Raw genomic sequence first — 13,570 nt, forward strand, 5'->3', positions numbered from 1 at the left:
TGGTACGGCTTGGGCAGAAAGCCGCGATTCGGACGGAGGATATCCGCGGGGCTTGCGGTCGGGCTCGCCGACACCCAGCGCTGCAGAGGCAAGAAGGGCGCAGCCAGGCTGCGACGGCTACAAGAGCTCCAAGCTCTCGAGGCCGCCGTGGCGTCCCCCGCCCGCCAGAGATTAGCCGCCCGGCAAGTCCCTCCCTCTTTCGCGGGTGAATGAATGATTAGTCAAACAGCACCTCCCCGCCCCAATGAGCCAGAGGTTGGAAGGGAGGAGTCTTGGAGCGACTGTTCCTCTTTTTTAAGGGCCCAAAGCGTTCGCCTCTGTGCTTTTATTAATCGACCTTGCATGTCGTTTCAACTTCTGTCCTCCCTAGAGTCAGGACGCGCAGACACATAAGCCCAGAACACTGGTGTCGAAGACGCCTCGCCCCTCTGTGCGCTCAGCGGGGCAGTCCGCTGGTGCGCCCCCGCCAGAGGGAAGCAAAGCAAGGAGTGAAAAGTTGCTGGGCCCCTCCTGCGCCCCTTCCCAAAGCTGGGGGCACCTGGGAGACAGCAGGGTGATGAGGCACCCCTGCGCCCCATTTTCTGCTTTCTCATAGGGTTGGGGCACCCTGGCGTGAGCAGGAGTGGTGTGGCATCCCCTGTTAGGGGAGGGTTCCCCCGGGAAAGGGAGGAGGCACCGAGCGCGCCGGGCGGTGGAGACACGCCTGCCCGGCTCGGACCTGCGCTCCGGGGTTGGCGGCCTCCCGCGAGGGGCTGGGGAGCCGGCTGGACGCCCGGCTGAGACGTGTCCGGGGCGCGGGGTTCCTGCGCCCGGGCGCCACCAGCGGGTTCCGGGAGGCGGCCGGTGCGCCCCTGTCTTGGGCGCGGGAGCGAGCGCGCGCGCGGGTCGGGCGCAGAGCCGGCGGGGCCGGCGGGAGGTGGGGAATGCAGGAGTGGAGGACGCGGCGGCCGCCGCAGAGGCAGCGCCCCGGGCAGTAGCTGCAGCCCGGGCGGCGGCGGCGGAGCGGCTGTGCTCAGTCTGCAGCGCAGCCTCTCTGCTCGGCCTATCTCCGGCTGCTCCGACATCCCCTTCCTCCCGGCCCAATCTCTGGCGTAGGGTGGCCGACGACTAAGCCGCTGCGAGCAAATCCCTAAAAAAAAAAAAAAAAAAAAGAAAAAGAAAAAAAAAAAGCCGCATTGGAGGAGCCTGGCCGCAGGACCCCTCCTCCCTGGCGCCCCTCACCCCTCGCTCCCCCCCCAACCCCCCCGCTCCCGGGCGCCCGCCTCCCTCCTTCGCGGACTGTCTCCCGACTCGCCGGCTGAGAGCCCTTTTTGACTGCGAGCGGCGGTAGCGGAGCAGAGGCGGCGGCGCGGGACCTGCAGTCGCCCGGGATTCCCTCCAGGTGACGATGCTCTGGTTCTCCGGCGTCAGGGCTCTGGCTGAGCGTCCCTGCCGGCGCTCGCCCGGGATTACCTGCTGCGTCTTGCTGCTGCTCAATTGCTCGGGGCTCCCCATGTCTCTGGCTTCCTCCTTCTTGACAGGTAGGGGAGGAGGCGGGAGGGACCGGCCCTCCGGGACACTGGCTTAGTACCTGGGAGAGGAGGCGCTGGCTTGCCCCGGGGACGGGAGGGTGGGGAGCGAGCACCTTGGCGCCTGCCACTCGCTGGCCGATGGGGATGAAGCGAAGTCCGCCGTGTTAAGGGGTGGGAAGGCAGTGAGTAGGTTAAGGGATGGAGGACCGAGAGGCTGTTAACACGAATATAGTGATGATAGAAATTCTTCTGTTTGAATTTGAGAAATTTCTGTATTTTTGTTTTCCTCAGCCCCTATTTTGATTTCTTCTCCTCCAGTGCGTATCAAGGAAAAAAATCGCACCGTTTTCCACACATCCTTCTTTCTCACTCTGTAAGGTTCCAATATAGCTTCTGTGTTCGCAGTGCTTTTTTAAAGCACTAGCTCTCCAGACTTTGAATTTAAAGAAACCGTCATATTTAAAAAGGGTAATACTAGCAGAATAAAATAATGGTATGCTTTCAGGCAGGTGAAGACCTCAGCTGCTATTCTGAAGGACATACTTTACTGACACCTGGTGCAGAAAAGAAAATATTAAGTCAATTTTTAAGAGAAGAGGCGAGAGATTGTTTCAAAAAGTGATTTAAACTCAAGACAATCTGAGGCAGATTCATATAAAGGCCTGTTCGTTGACGCAGTCCTGAGTTTTGTTCAGCCCTATTGTCCACTTTGAAATTTTTTTTTTGCATATGGGGGTATGTGTTTAGTTGAAATACCTTCATCAAGGAGGAGTATTATTAAAGATTCAGTGAAATAGTTGGATTTGTGCTTAAGCCATCTGAGAGCAGAAAATCTATCTCTATATGACAGTCTTTTTTTTAAAACTTCAAATAAAACTATTTAAAATAATTATTTTTTGGGGGGGGAAATTTGTTTTTGTTGAGTTTGATAATTTAAAACTCATTAGGGATTTCTGAATTTGGTAGTTGCTTCAAAAAAAGATTAGTGTAAAATTAGATGTTTGCAATAATGCCATTAAACAAAATTTAAATTGATTATTATTTTTTTTCATTTCAGGTTCTGTTGCAAAGTGTGAAAATGAAGGTGAAGTCCTCCAGATTCCATTTATCACAGACAATCCTTGTATAATGTGTGTCTGCTTGGTAAGTATAGAGATCAGGTAATGTGAAGTCAATTACTCCCTTTGACAAGGTGAATCCATTAAACGTAATAATATAACCAGATCTTAAAAATTGTTTTTAGTCCTTACAAAACTGCACATAGCTGGTGAGTTGAATTCAGCTGAATTTCTGAGTTTTATAACTTTGGTAATTTATGTTTCATGAGGTTTAGGATTCTTATTTTTGACATCATCCTTATAGAAAAAAAATTAAGATGGACTTTGTATAACACTGTCCCAGTGATAATTACTGTTGACACTCTTAGTTCCCAGAGTGGCTGTTGCCACCAAATCATAGGTGCCATCAAACTTTCTGCCTTGGTTCTATCATCTTAGTGAGAAAATGATGAGATAACATTTAGGTATAAAGGTCAGGGATAAGATATGTGACAAAGGGTAAGAGAGGTGACAGTTACAAAGAAGAAACTTGAGGACAAGATGTAATCTTGGATTTCTTTGCCTGTTTTATACCCTAAGATCTCAAAAACAGTCTTTATATTTCTGATCTGGAAGCATGAGTCAGAAAAGACATTCTATCCCTAACAGAGAATGACACTTGGCTGTCGGCTGCTTAGTTAACACTGGCAGTGACAATAGATTCAAAAGCATAATTTGTTGCCATTTATTTTAGTTTAAGAGTTAATGATAAGATCAAATGAGTAACCACATGGGGGAGATTAAGTTATATGAACAAGAAGTTCTGAGATGAAATAGGGACTCACAAGGAGCAAAATTTTTGCTTCAGAGTGTTTTATATGCCAATCGCCATTGGCAAAACTTGGCTAAGAACTACACATCACAAAACCCTACTGGAAGAACATTCAGGCAGTCAAATGCAAAGCCCCAAAGTGATAGATGACTACTAGTTATCAGATCAACATGCTGTATGGAACTGGGGAGGGGAGTCTTCTCAATTTAGGGGAAAGCCAAGCCATCTGGGTTTAAACTACCCAAACTTTTTCATGACAAGGGATGAGGTCAATGTTGCAAAATGATAAATGAGTGAAGGTGAATGCCTGTATCAGATGATTAGCAGGTTCTGAAGACTAAGGGAATCAACAGACAGATATAAAAATGCAGTACATCTGCTGAGATGGTAAATATTGCTGCCTTAATAAAAGCCGAGAGGAGGGGCTCTTTGGATTTTGTTTATGAGTTGCCATGTTCATTAGTGATCCTTCACTAAAGGACCTGTTGAGAAGAAACTTGGTGTTTAAATTTTGTATCCATTTTATATTTACAGATGTGGTGTGTGTGTGTGTGGGTGGGGGGTGGAGAGGGAGAGATAACCTTCCCGGTTCATTGATCTTATCTGTATAACACGAATGAATTATTTTATCTTAATCTCTTAAGATTTTGGGGGTGGGGAATTCCTGAGTAACATTTAAATGTGCTTGGAGCTCCACATGTGAAAATACTGTTTTACTCCTCAGCAGTCTTACTACTCATGAAATTTAAACATACAGTTTGCAAACTGTATGTTCCCAAGTAACATTATGAAAAATTCTATACAGAACAATCCCCCTTCTCAGTATTCTCCTCAGGGTGGAAAATAGTGCCTTTCTCTGAAAGCACAGCCTTACTGATAATAAGATAGATGTTAGAATCCTGCCATTTTGAAGCTAAAAGAATGAATCTGAAGAGAAAAGATGAATGAATTGGAATTCAAGTGGGAATGATTACTTATCCTGGAAAAGTATTGATTAAGCTCAGAAGGACAATTGGTTCATTTATATCTAACATTTAGAGGTATCTGCTTTGAGTGAAAGCTGTCAGAAATCCTTTCTAAACAGGTGAAGTCACGACTCTAGCATCCAACTCACTTGTTACTTTGTAAGATGCCTCAGAGTTCTTTCAGGAGCCAAAAGGTCCAGTGATATGTTACCCTGACCTTGCAGGGGTGTAGGATTAGGGGACCCCAGCTGTCATAGTTAGTGCTTCCCAAACATTTGTAATGACTTGATAAAATTGAGAAGGAATAGAGGATTGGCCACTTCTATATTTGTGTGTGTTCTTGTAAGTTTCCAAGGGACCCACTGCAGAACAAGGATTTCAAAGCACCCCAGCCTGCTGTGAGGCTGGTTGGCGTTTTTACACTTAGGTTGGAAGGTAGCCATATTTAGCAGATAGATAATATCAGTGGTAGCAACATTTATATCGTTGGCACTTATCTAAGCCTACATTATTTCATTTAACCTCCACAAAAATCCTTTGAAGCCCTTTACCCCCATTTTACAGACAAGGAAACTGAGGCTAAAGGAGTCTCCTAGCTTGTGAAGTTCATATTTTAGTAGATAGAGCTGGAACTAGCTCTCGGTTTCATCTGCCTCTAGAGCACATCCCTATAATTGAGTGGAACAGGCTATTTGCTTAAAGATGTGAAAAAGCAAGAAAAAATTAAATTGTTGAGTTATTTTACTTCTTGGTACTGTGTGAGTTATTTTGTTTTTCTCTTTTGAGTCTTTTTGGAGTTCAGTTAGCTAACATTTGTTAATCACATTATATGAAAGGAAAATCTCGTTATGATTTCAGTTGACTTGCAGGGAGCTTTAGTTGTGAGCTAGTTTTATGTATGTACATTAAAAGGGTATGTAATAGTCAAAACTGTACTTTGGATAAAGAAAATAGTCATATTTAGTTTGTGTTGGTCCAGCCTTTTGGCAAAAAGGTACTTAAAGCTGAGCACAAGCTCATATCTTATTTCATAACATGTACTAAAAAAAAAAAAAAAGCTAACCTCAACGTATGCTTAAAAAAAGACGTAAAATGTTACAGTTGGGAGGAAATAGGTGGCACAAAGTCCTGTATATAATTACGGTGTAAAAGCTTGAAAAACCCCACAAAATCAACTTGGCCTGATTTAAACTTTTAAGCTCCGAAATGTTTTAAAGGTGGAATGAGCTCATTTCTGTGGGAATTTTGAGGATGACAGCAGATGCAGTGGCCACAGCAAGCAGAACTGAATAATTGTATTCTCATTTATCCTCATCTGCTAAGGCCCAGCATCTTGCCAGAATCAGCTGTGATCCAAGAATAACCTGTCTGTTAGCTGGTGATGGATATAGTTTTAAAGTGTAGGAGTCAAAAAGCTTCAGTTCATCTATTCAAGGGGAAGGTGAGAAGTTGGACCACTGTCATGAAATTGAGGGAATCTGGTGGGCACTTTAAACATGCACGTGCTCCATTGTTTAGTTAGAAAGCAAAGCGTGGCTTTTCCCCGCCTTAAAAAATGGTCTTTTATGGGGCTGGGAAGAAAAGGCTCAGACTTACTGCTGTTTTGTATGATTCCCGCCCCCCCCCCCTTCTGCTGGAATTTCCCTCCCAGAATGCCTAGGAAAACACATGGGTGTGCCTTTCTTGAAGTATGGTGATAAGTCACCTTCAGATAATGAACCCAGAGCAATTCTTGGGATCTTTTGGGCATCCCCAAATCCACCAAGTGTGCCTGGGAGGTGGTACTCCTCCTTCTTGTCCCTTTCCACCTAACTGTCACATAGAAGGAAGCAGGACAAGCCAGTGAGTTCGGCCCGGTACTGGAAACCTGAGAAAACTTTGGGGGCCAGGACTCAGAAAACCAGAAGTCAGTCAGAGCTTAGTTTGGCATACATTTGTTCAGCAAAAAACATTATTCTGAGGTTTAAATTTCCTCTTTTAAATCCAGAGGTGCAATGTAGAAATGGACCCTCTGCTCATAAAAAGCAATGTGAAATTTGGTGTTACAAGAAGGGCGCCTCCACCTATCTTGGAGTCAACCAAGTGGTGAGAACAGAGGAGACTTTGTCTGCTGTCTCCTACTTTTTAATCACAAAAATCTTCTGTCACTAAACAAGTAGCTACCAGCATCTTCGGTTGTCTGGGGTGCCTTATCTCTGTAAAAATCTCATTTTTTTATTGTTTAAGTTAACTGGCTAGAGGGTAGATATCTATTATCTGAACAAGTGTTAGGCACATGTTTGAGAATGAGGGAGATAATGTTGTATCAGGATTCAATTTGTGTGTGTGTGTGTGTGTGAGGGGGTGGGGAGAGAGAGAGAGAGAGAGAAAGGAAATATGAAGTAGTCTACATGTGTTCAGATACTGCCCTTAGTATGGCGCATATACACAGATTGCCATATTTTTTGAAAATTGTTTCGTATCATGTTTAGACTTTGGATGCTCACTAAGGCAGTGATCGGGATGTGTTTGTTTGTTTATTTATTTCCTGTTTAGAAGGTGTTCTGATTAATTTCCTTTCCACACAATGGTGTATTCAATAGAGCAGTTTTAAGGGGAGGTAACTTATTTATAGCATTGTGCTGGCAAGTTCACCAGTACCAGCTCTGAGGCAGTTATTTCTACCCATGCTTTACTGAGGCTGAGAGAGGCCGAGCAAATGTCCTGAGGTTATACCGTTCCTAAGAGACAGATGGGGATGTGAATCGAGTGCTTTCTCCACTAAACCGATTTACTTTTACTAGTTGTTTACTATTTAAAAACACCTATAAATACTTCCAAGGGCTTCAGAGAGTTATTTCAACCTCTGCAAAGCTGACAGAGGCTCTCTTTGGGGGCGGTTAGAGTGATTTTGGTCTTGTAACACACACCAATTCTGGAATTTGGGGGGGCCCTTTCAAAGGAAGACCTGCAGTTCAGGCAGCTTTTGTCTGGCATTGCATCATATTTTGGCAAAGAGCTTGGGTGCTGGCATCAGACAGGCCTGGGTTCCAATCTAGGCTCTGTTACTCACTGGTGGTGAACTTGGGAAGGTCGCTTTACCTTTTGAAGGCTTGGTTTCCTCATCTGGAGAGCGGGATGAACGTCCATACGAAGCTCAGAGAGCTGCCATGAGAATGAAGTGAGCGGCCTCATGGAAGGCTTGGCCCAGAGTTTGGCATGGAGTGAGCTCTCTAGAATGATTCATTGTTGTTGTTGTTGATGATGACATTATTGTTTAAATTCTTATTTCCTCACATGGAGTAGGATGCAAAGTTTCATCAGAAAAGGAAGAAAAAAAAAAAGAAGAAAAAGCATGGGGATAATGATTCCAAGCCCACCCATCATTATGAATGAACAGGGCTAAGTCAGGAACATTTGTGGGCTTTTCTGTCCCTCCAGACTTGGACTGGGCTGATCTAGACGGCTTCCTTATTGGTCCAGTGGTCTGCGAGCCCTGGTGTAAGTTTTCCCCTTGCTCTCCATTAAACACTAAAAAAACTTTCCATGGAAGAGGGGCCTCGTTTTTCTGCAGAGTATTTACATCTCTATGCCTGTGGGGTCACCTTCACTTGTACTTTTATTGGCAGAGGGATAGAGTTGGGACTCAGGAGCGCCGTAATTCTGGAAAAACTGCCTAGTGGTCTGGCAGCATGGGGATTTTCCTGGCCCGCCTCGTGGAAGTCTCTCAACCCCGTTCCAGACCTGAGTGGGTTTTTGCTGCCTATTTACTCGTGTGCTCCCCTTCCCCATTCCCATCCCCATCCCATTTCAAAGATGCTTTCATTTCATTCGTAGACTCTGGCCTTTCAAGTGCACACCAGTGGTAAACTGTGTTTTAAGTGTAGGAAATGATGCTGAGGAAGGGGAGCCCTTCTGCCGATTGGGATACCGATATGGTGAGGCAGAAGAGGAAGACATAGTTAGAAACGTCAGGCAAGGCAAAACGATGGAAAATAAAGTGAATTAATAGAAATTTGTGGCACCAATAAAGGATATCACTTTTTCGCACCCTCTTCTGTGGCACTTCTGTCCAGCTGATGGTATATTGACTCCTTTGTGATAAAAAGAAGACGAATAATGCCACCTTTCATGGCGCCGGGAGGTCAAGTGTGCTTGTTGAACTTAGTTAAGATCAGCAGATGAGCTGAGTGTATATTTTAAGACCTCTTGACTCCCAGATCTAATTCTATAAAACACTACTCAAAGCACTAGGGATAGCAGGTTATAATTTCAATAATATTATTCTTTCTTCCTTCTCTCCACACTTCATTCTCCCCTTCCATTTTATTTTATTATTTTTAGCCTTTTCTGTGTTTGAAGCATTGTGCTGGTTGGGCACCTCGGGGAGGCAAAGACCAACAGGACAGATTCTTGCCCACAACCTAATGGGGGAGAAAGACCCAGGCATAAATAAGTTCCACAGGAGTGACAGAAAGAGCACTATAATCGACTCGAACCCAAGTACTAAGGGAGTTGCAGTTGAGTTCTGACTGGATTACCTGGGACCCTGACAGGTGGAGGAAAGCTGGTCTTGGCAAGGCATTGTCGGAGGAAGGGCACAGAGGAGTGTGTGCCTGGGGACTATGGAGTGGGCCGAGTCCCGCGCGCCTGAAGCTCTGGTAGAAGCTGGAGGTAGAAAGCTGGGTGCAATAATAAGGAGATCGGTTCCACTCATGTAATTGGGAGGATTTCCTATTTTGGTGCAGCCACATGACACCATCAGATGTGTTTTCTATAAGTGCCTCGAGGATTTTCCGTGGGCATGTCTCAAGTGTGGAGAGGCTGGGGTTTGGACAGCGGCCTCCAGGGATGTGTTGAGAGCGGTCAGGCGAGGTCAGGCGAGAGTAAGCAGCAAGCCAGTGAGAGCAAGGAGCATGGGCAGTGGGAATGGAAGGAGACATGGGGGTAAACCAATGTTGCTCATTCTTTTGAATTTCTTTAACCACCTTCCAGTTCTAGAATATGTGGTTTAAAAGACTCCAGGCCACACCCAGCAGGACAGGAGTTAAAATGCAGTGTCATTATGGTAGAGTGATGCGCTAGGGTGTATCTGTAGCAGTCACTTTGCTAATCACTTGGTGCCTCTAGAGCAGGGTGCTGCCACCTGAAGAGTTTACTTTCCAGAGCAGCCTTTTCAAAATTCCATTTTTGCTCTCTATTGTTGCATGACTCATTTGGCAAATTATTGCATCTGTTAGATATTGCCATGATAGTATGTGGTAGCACAAATTTTATGCAATAGTCAAAATTGTGTAGCCCCCCTTAAAAAAGTCTATCAATGTGCTGGGACCCCTAGACTTGCAGAGGAATTTTAGAGCCCAAGTTGATAGAACTTGACAATAGAACAGATGGCAGAAGTGAGAGATGGGGTGAATTAGAGGGAATTTCGAGAGTTCTACCGGTGGTATAGACAACGTAGGAAGAGAAGAGGTCACTGATGTGGGTGCGTGAGAATGAGTTTAGGCCTGATGAGTTGGCTTTGATGACCTTCCAGGTAGAAGGGCCCAGTAGGCTTGGTAGAGAAATCAGGACCAGAGGAGAGAGACATCTGTTAACTGCCTGAATTGAAATACACTTCAACACTTTGGTAATAAATTATTTGTCTACATTGAGCTTTTAAGCAATGGGCCTACAAGGTAATTAGAAGAAGGGTTATATTTAAGGGAAGGGTAGAAAAGGAGAAACCCATGACAGAGATTGAGAAGTAGTTATAAGAGAAGGAGCAGAACCAGGAAAGTACAGACCAAGGCTGAAGATGTTTGAAGAATAGAAAGACCAGTGGTAATAAATATTGCAGTGTTAGACTGAAGATTCTAGGAGAATATCAAAGAAAGAACTTTCTCATCATCTTATCAGACTATTGGAAACAATCAGTGATGGTGTCCACCTCCCTAGTACCTGCTCTACGTTTTCACATGGAATAGAGTTCATCGTAGATGAGGAATTTGCTGGAACCCTGTTTGATAGAAATCCAGAACTAAGATTGCTGTAGGGATTTTGAAAATTTAGAGCAAAAATCACAAATTTTCCAAACTTTGATTTGGAAAGATCTTAGTAAAAGTGAATAAATACCACATGAAATTTTAAAAGGTACCAAAACAAAACTAATTTCATGGATAAAAGTAATATACTTTTCCAAACATCTTTGGAATGTTTCTATAGTTAAGTGCAAAATGGACAAGGCCACGAGGCTTTTTTTTTTTTTAATTGAGCAACAATATAAAAGAGTCTGGCTAACATAAAATCTTACCATTATAAACTTTCAAGTTTGTTCTATTAAACTGCTAATGGTGCTTTAAAAAATATTATGATCTAATTTAATCCCTTAGCTAGATCTTCAGGAAAAATACTTTCTGTCTTCACTAAATGTTTAATATCTGCTTTGTCATTGAAGTACAGCTGTGGAGTGGCAGTGTTGGTGTCTGAAATTATGGGTTCAAGTCCCGTGGGGGCCACCTGCTCTCTGTGCATCACTGAACAGGTGACCTGTACTCTCTGAGCCTTAGTTGTGAGTCCTGGGCAAGTCGCAATGGTGTGTGCACCCTTCAGCTTCACCTCTAAAGAGGAATAATCATGCAGACCCTAATCTGTTGACTGGAGCCATTAACTGAGGTGATGTATGTGGGTTAAATGCACTGATGTTTGGGAAAGGCCTTTGTTAAGAGTATAAATGGAATTATTAAGGGCAAGAATTTGAATAGAAGAAAGTAAAGTGTATGCCATAAACCAGTTTTTAGCAGATAATTTAATAAGTATATATTTTTAGGAACAATAGTGTAGTGATTCCTATGTCTACTCCTTAAAAGTTGTAAGGCTTTGGGTGAATTGCCTAATGTTCTGTATCTCTTTGTCTTTATTATAGGGCTTTGGTCAGAACTGTGGGTTAAAGCCTGTAAAGTTCTAGGGGCACCTGGGTGGCTCAGTCAGTTAAGCGTCCGACTCTTGATTTTGGCTCAGGTCATGGTCTCAGGGTCAGCATGGGCTCTGCTTGGGATTCTCTTTCTCCCTCTCCCCTTCCCCCCATGCATGCTCGTGCTCTCTCTCTCGCAAATAAATAAGTAAGTAAAATCTTTCAAACAACAACAACAGCAAGCCTATAAAGTCCTCAGAACAGGGTCTGGAATATGGTAAGCCCTCTTGAAGCGATAACCACTGCCACTACCACTGTCGATGTGATGCTTTTAAGAAGTGATGAAATGGACTGTTCTTATTTCAGTATTTGTCGACACTTGTGAAATATGTTTACTGTGAACTTCTGTCAGGGTAGTCAAGGAGCTTCAATAGACGTGACTGCTATCTTTTCTGATAGAAGATGGAAAACGCTGGTCGTCTTTGGGACTTAGCAAGATGGATGGCTGCTCTGTTTTTCGTCTTCCAAGACTGACCTGCTTGGTTGGCGCCCATCTACAGACAGATCACAGCGTTGCGTTCGTAGTGAGACCTAGTTGTCCTTTTTCAGCACTTGCCATTGAATCAGGAGGTGGCAGGTGGGAGGCAAGGATGTAAACCTAATTCCTGAGTGGACGTGCTGAGCCTGGCCCCTGTGAGGCCCCTCCGTCTGAGAGCGTGCAGAGTCCTGCTCTCTGACCGACCACAGTCACTCCTGCATGCCCATGAGGCCATGGGGCCTCACCCTCTCCAGGTTAATCCCAGAGTCACTGATGTGACTGGATTTGGACTCCATGCAGCTTTGAATGTTTGCAACCCACAATCCCGTCACTTGCTCTGAGGGTGTGCGTCGTCTTCTCTTCACCAGCACGCTCTGTGTCGTGGTGTAGGTACTTGGGTGAATGTATGTCTTACGAGATGAAGTCTGAAAGAACCTCGTCCAGTCATCTCTGCAAGCTCCGTATCTTCAGTGAGAGGTCCACAACCTTGGGACTTGAGTAGGAGTCAGCCTGGAGTTTCCTGTTTATAGTTTGGGTTGTTAACACTTGGGCTAGCTCCCCCTAGAATGGAACTCCAAGTTCCAAAACACGATTCTCCCAGAGAGTTTGTCACAGAAGGTCAACCCTCTCTATAAAAGACATCCTAAATAATCATTACAAAAACACACTTTTCCCTTTCAAAGAAATGTACTCACATTTGAAAATTTAGAGTCCTATAGACATTAAGACCGGCTTTTCTTTGTGACAAAAGGAACATTCCCTCTTAGAGAATATCCTGCTGTCAAATGCGGCAATGTGCATGACAGTTCAGGAGGTGTGAGAGGGAAGAATCTGGGATTATCTCACTTTTGCTTTCGTAAGTCACAATGAAAAATGCCTCCCCATCCTTGTTGCTGCCCCAGCCGGTCATTTCCTCCCCCTTCCAGTGAGGCTAGCTCCAAAACCTTGACACAAGCCTTAATGTTTATATTGGGTTTTGGATGTTAGCTCCCTTGGCTTCTGGAAGCTGAGTCTGTTGAAAATTATGTTTTTCTTTGAAGGACAAAGGCCTTATTGTATGTACATGTCGTGTAGTGTAATGAGGTTTTTTTTCCTTCTCTTTTAATGTTAGGTAATGGGTGGTACTAACCCAGATCTGCCAAATGAGAAGTTCAAAGGTAGGTCTGTAACCTGAATGGCAGTTTTAAGATTTCACACAGGTAACTCAACAAGAGAAAATGAAAGGGTGGGACAAGTAACATCTCCACTGACGAGACCATGTTCCCCAGATGCCCTTCTTTGATGGAATAACCGTCAAGTGACTCTGGGAGAGGACCTGCAGCATGAGTGATGATGCCCCAGAGACACTTCAAGGAGAATGACAGTAATAATAAAAATAATAGAGATGATAGTCGGCCCATTTTAACTTATAAAAGCAGGCATTTCCAAAATAGCTCTTGTATTCTTGGTCAGATAGATAGATTTTGGCTAGATGGTTTTTCATGGCCGCTGAGGCTGTCAGGTGTAGTCTGAGCATCTTATTTTTAGAACCTGTGCAGTGGGTCTCTTGGCTGGTGCTGCGGGCCCCCTCAGCTGTGGGTGACCTCAGGAAGATGAGATTGGGCGACCGGGCCTGGCCCATAGAAAGGAGGCATGAAGACCAGAAGGCCCAAAGTTGTTCTTGTATTTCTTTGGGCCTCACTGAGAGGCATTTTTAGGTTCCTTATCTTAATTTTTTTCCTCTTTCTCTATGAACATTGCTTTTCTTTCTTTCTTTCTTTCTTTCTTTCTTTCTTTCTTTCTTTCTTTCTTTCTTTCTTTCTTTCTTTCTTTCTTT

At 44.4% G+C, this 13,570-nt stretch overlaps 1 protein-coding gene across 1 annotated transcript in view; it reads left to right on the forward strand.

The window, feature by feature from the left end:
* The first annotated feature begins 1,269 nt into the window (after positions 1-1,269).
* The window catches only part of BMPER (BMP binding endothelial regulator), a 243,759-nt gene continuing 231,458 nt past the window's right edge, over positions 1,270-13,570 (forward strand). The window contains exons 1-2 of the mRNA XM_021699372.1: positions 1,270-1,520; positions 2,569-2,654. Coding sequence (XP_021555047.1) covers positions 1,388-1,520; positions 2,569-2,654 — 219 coding nt within the window. The 5' untranslated portion in view covers positions 1,270-1,387. The remainder of the gene's footprint in view (positions 1,521-2,568; positions 2,655-13,570) is intronic.

Source organism: Neomonachus schauinslandi, chromosome 12, assembly GCF_002201575.2.
Source record: "Neomonachus schauinslandi chromosome 12, ASM220157v2, whole genome shotgun sequence".
Taxonomy (NCBI): domain Eukaryota; kingdom Metazoa; phylum Chordata; class Mammalia; order Carnivora; family Phocidae; genus Neomonachus; species Neomonachus schauinslandi.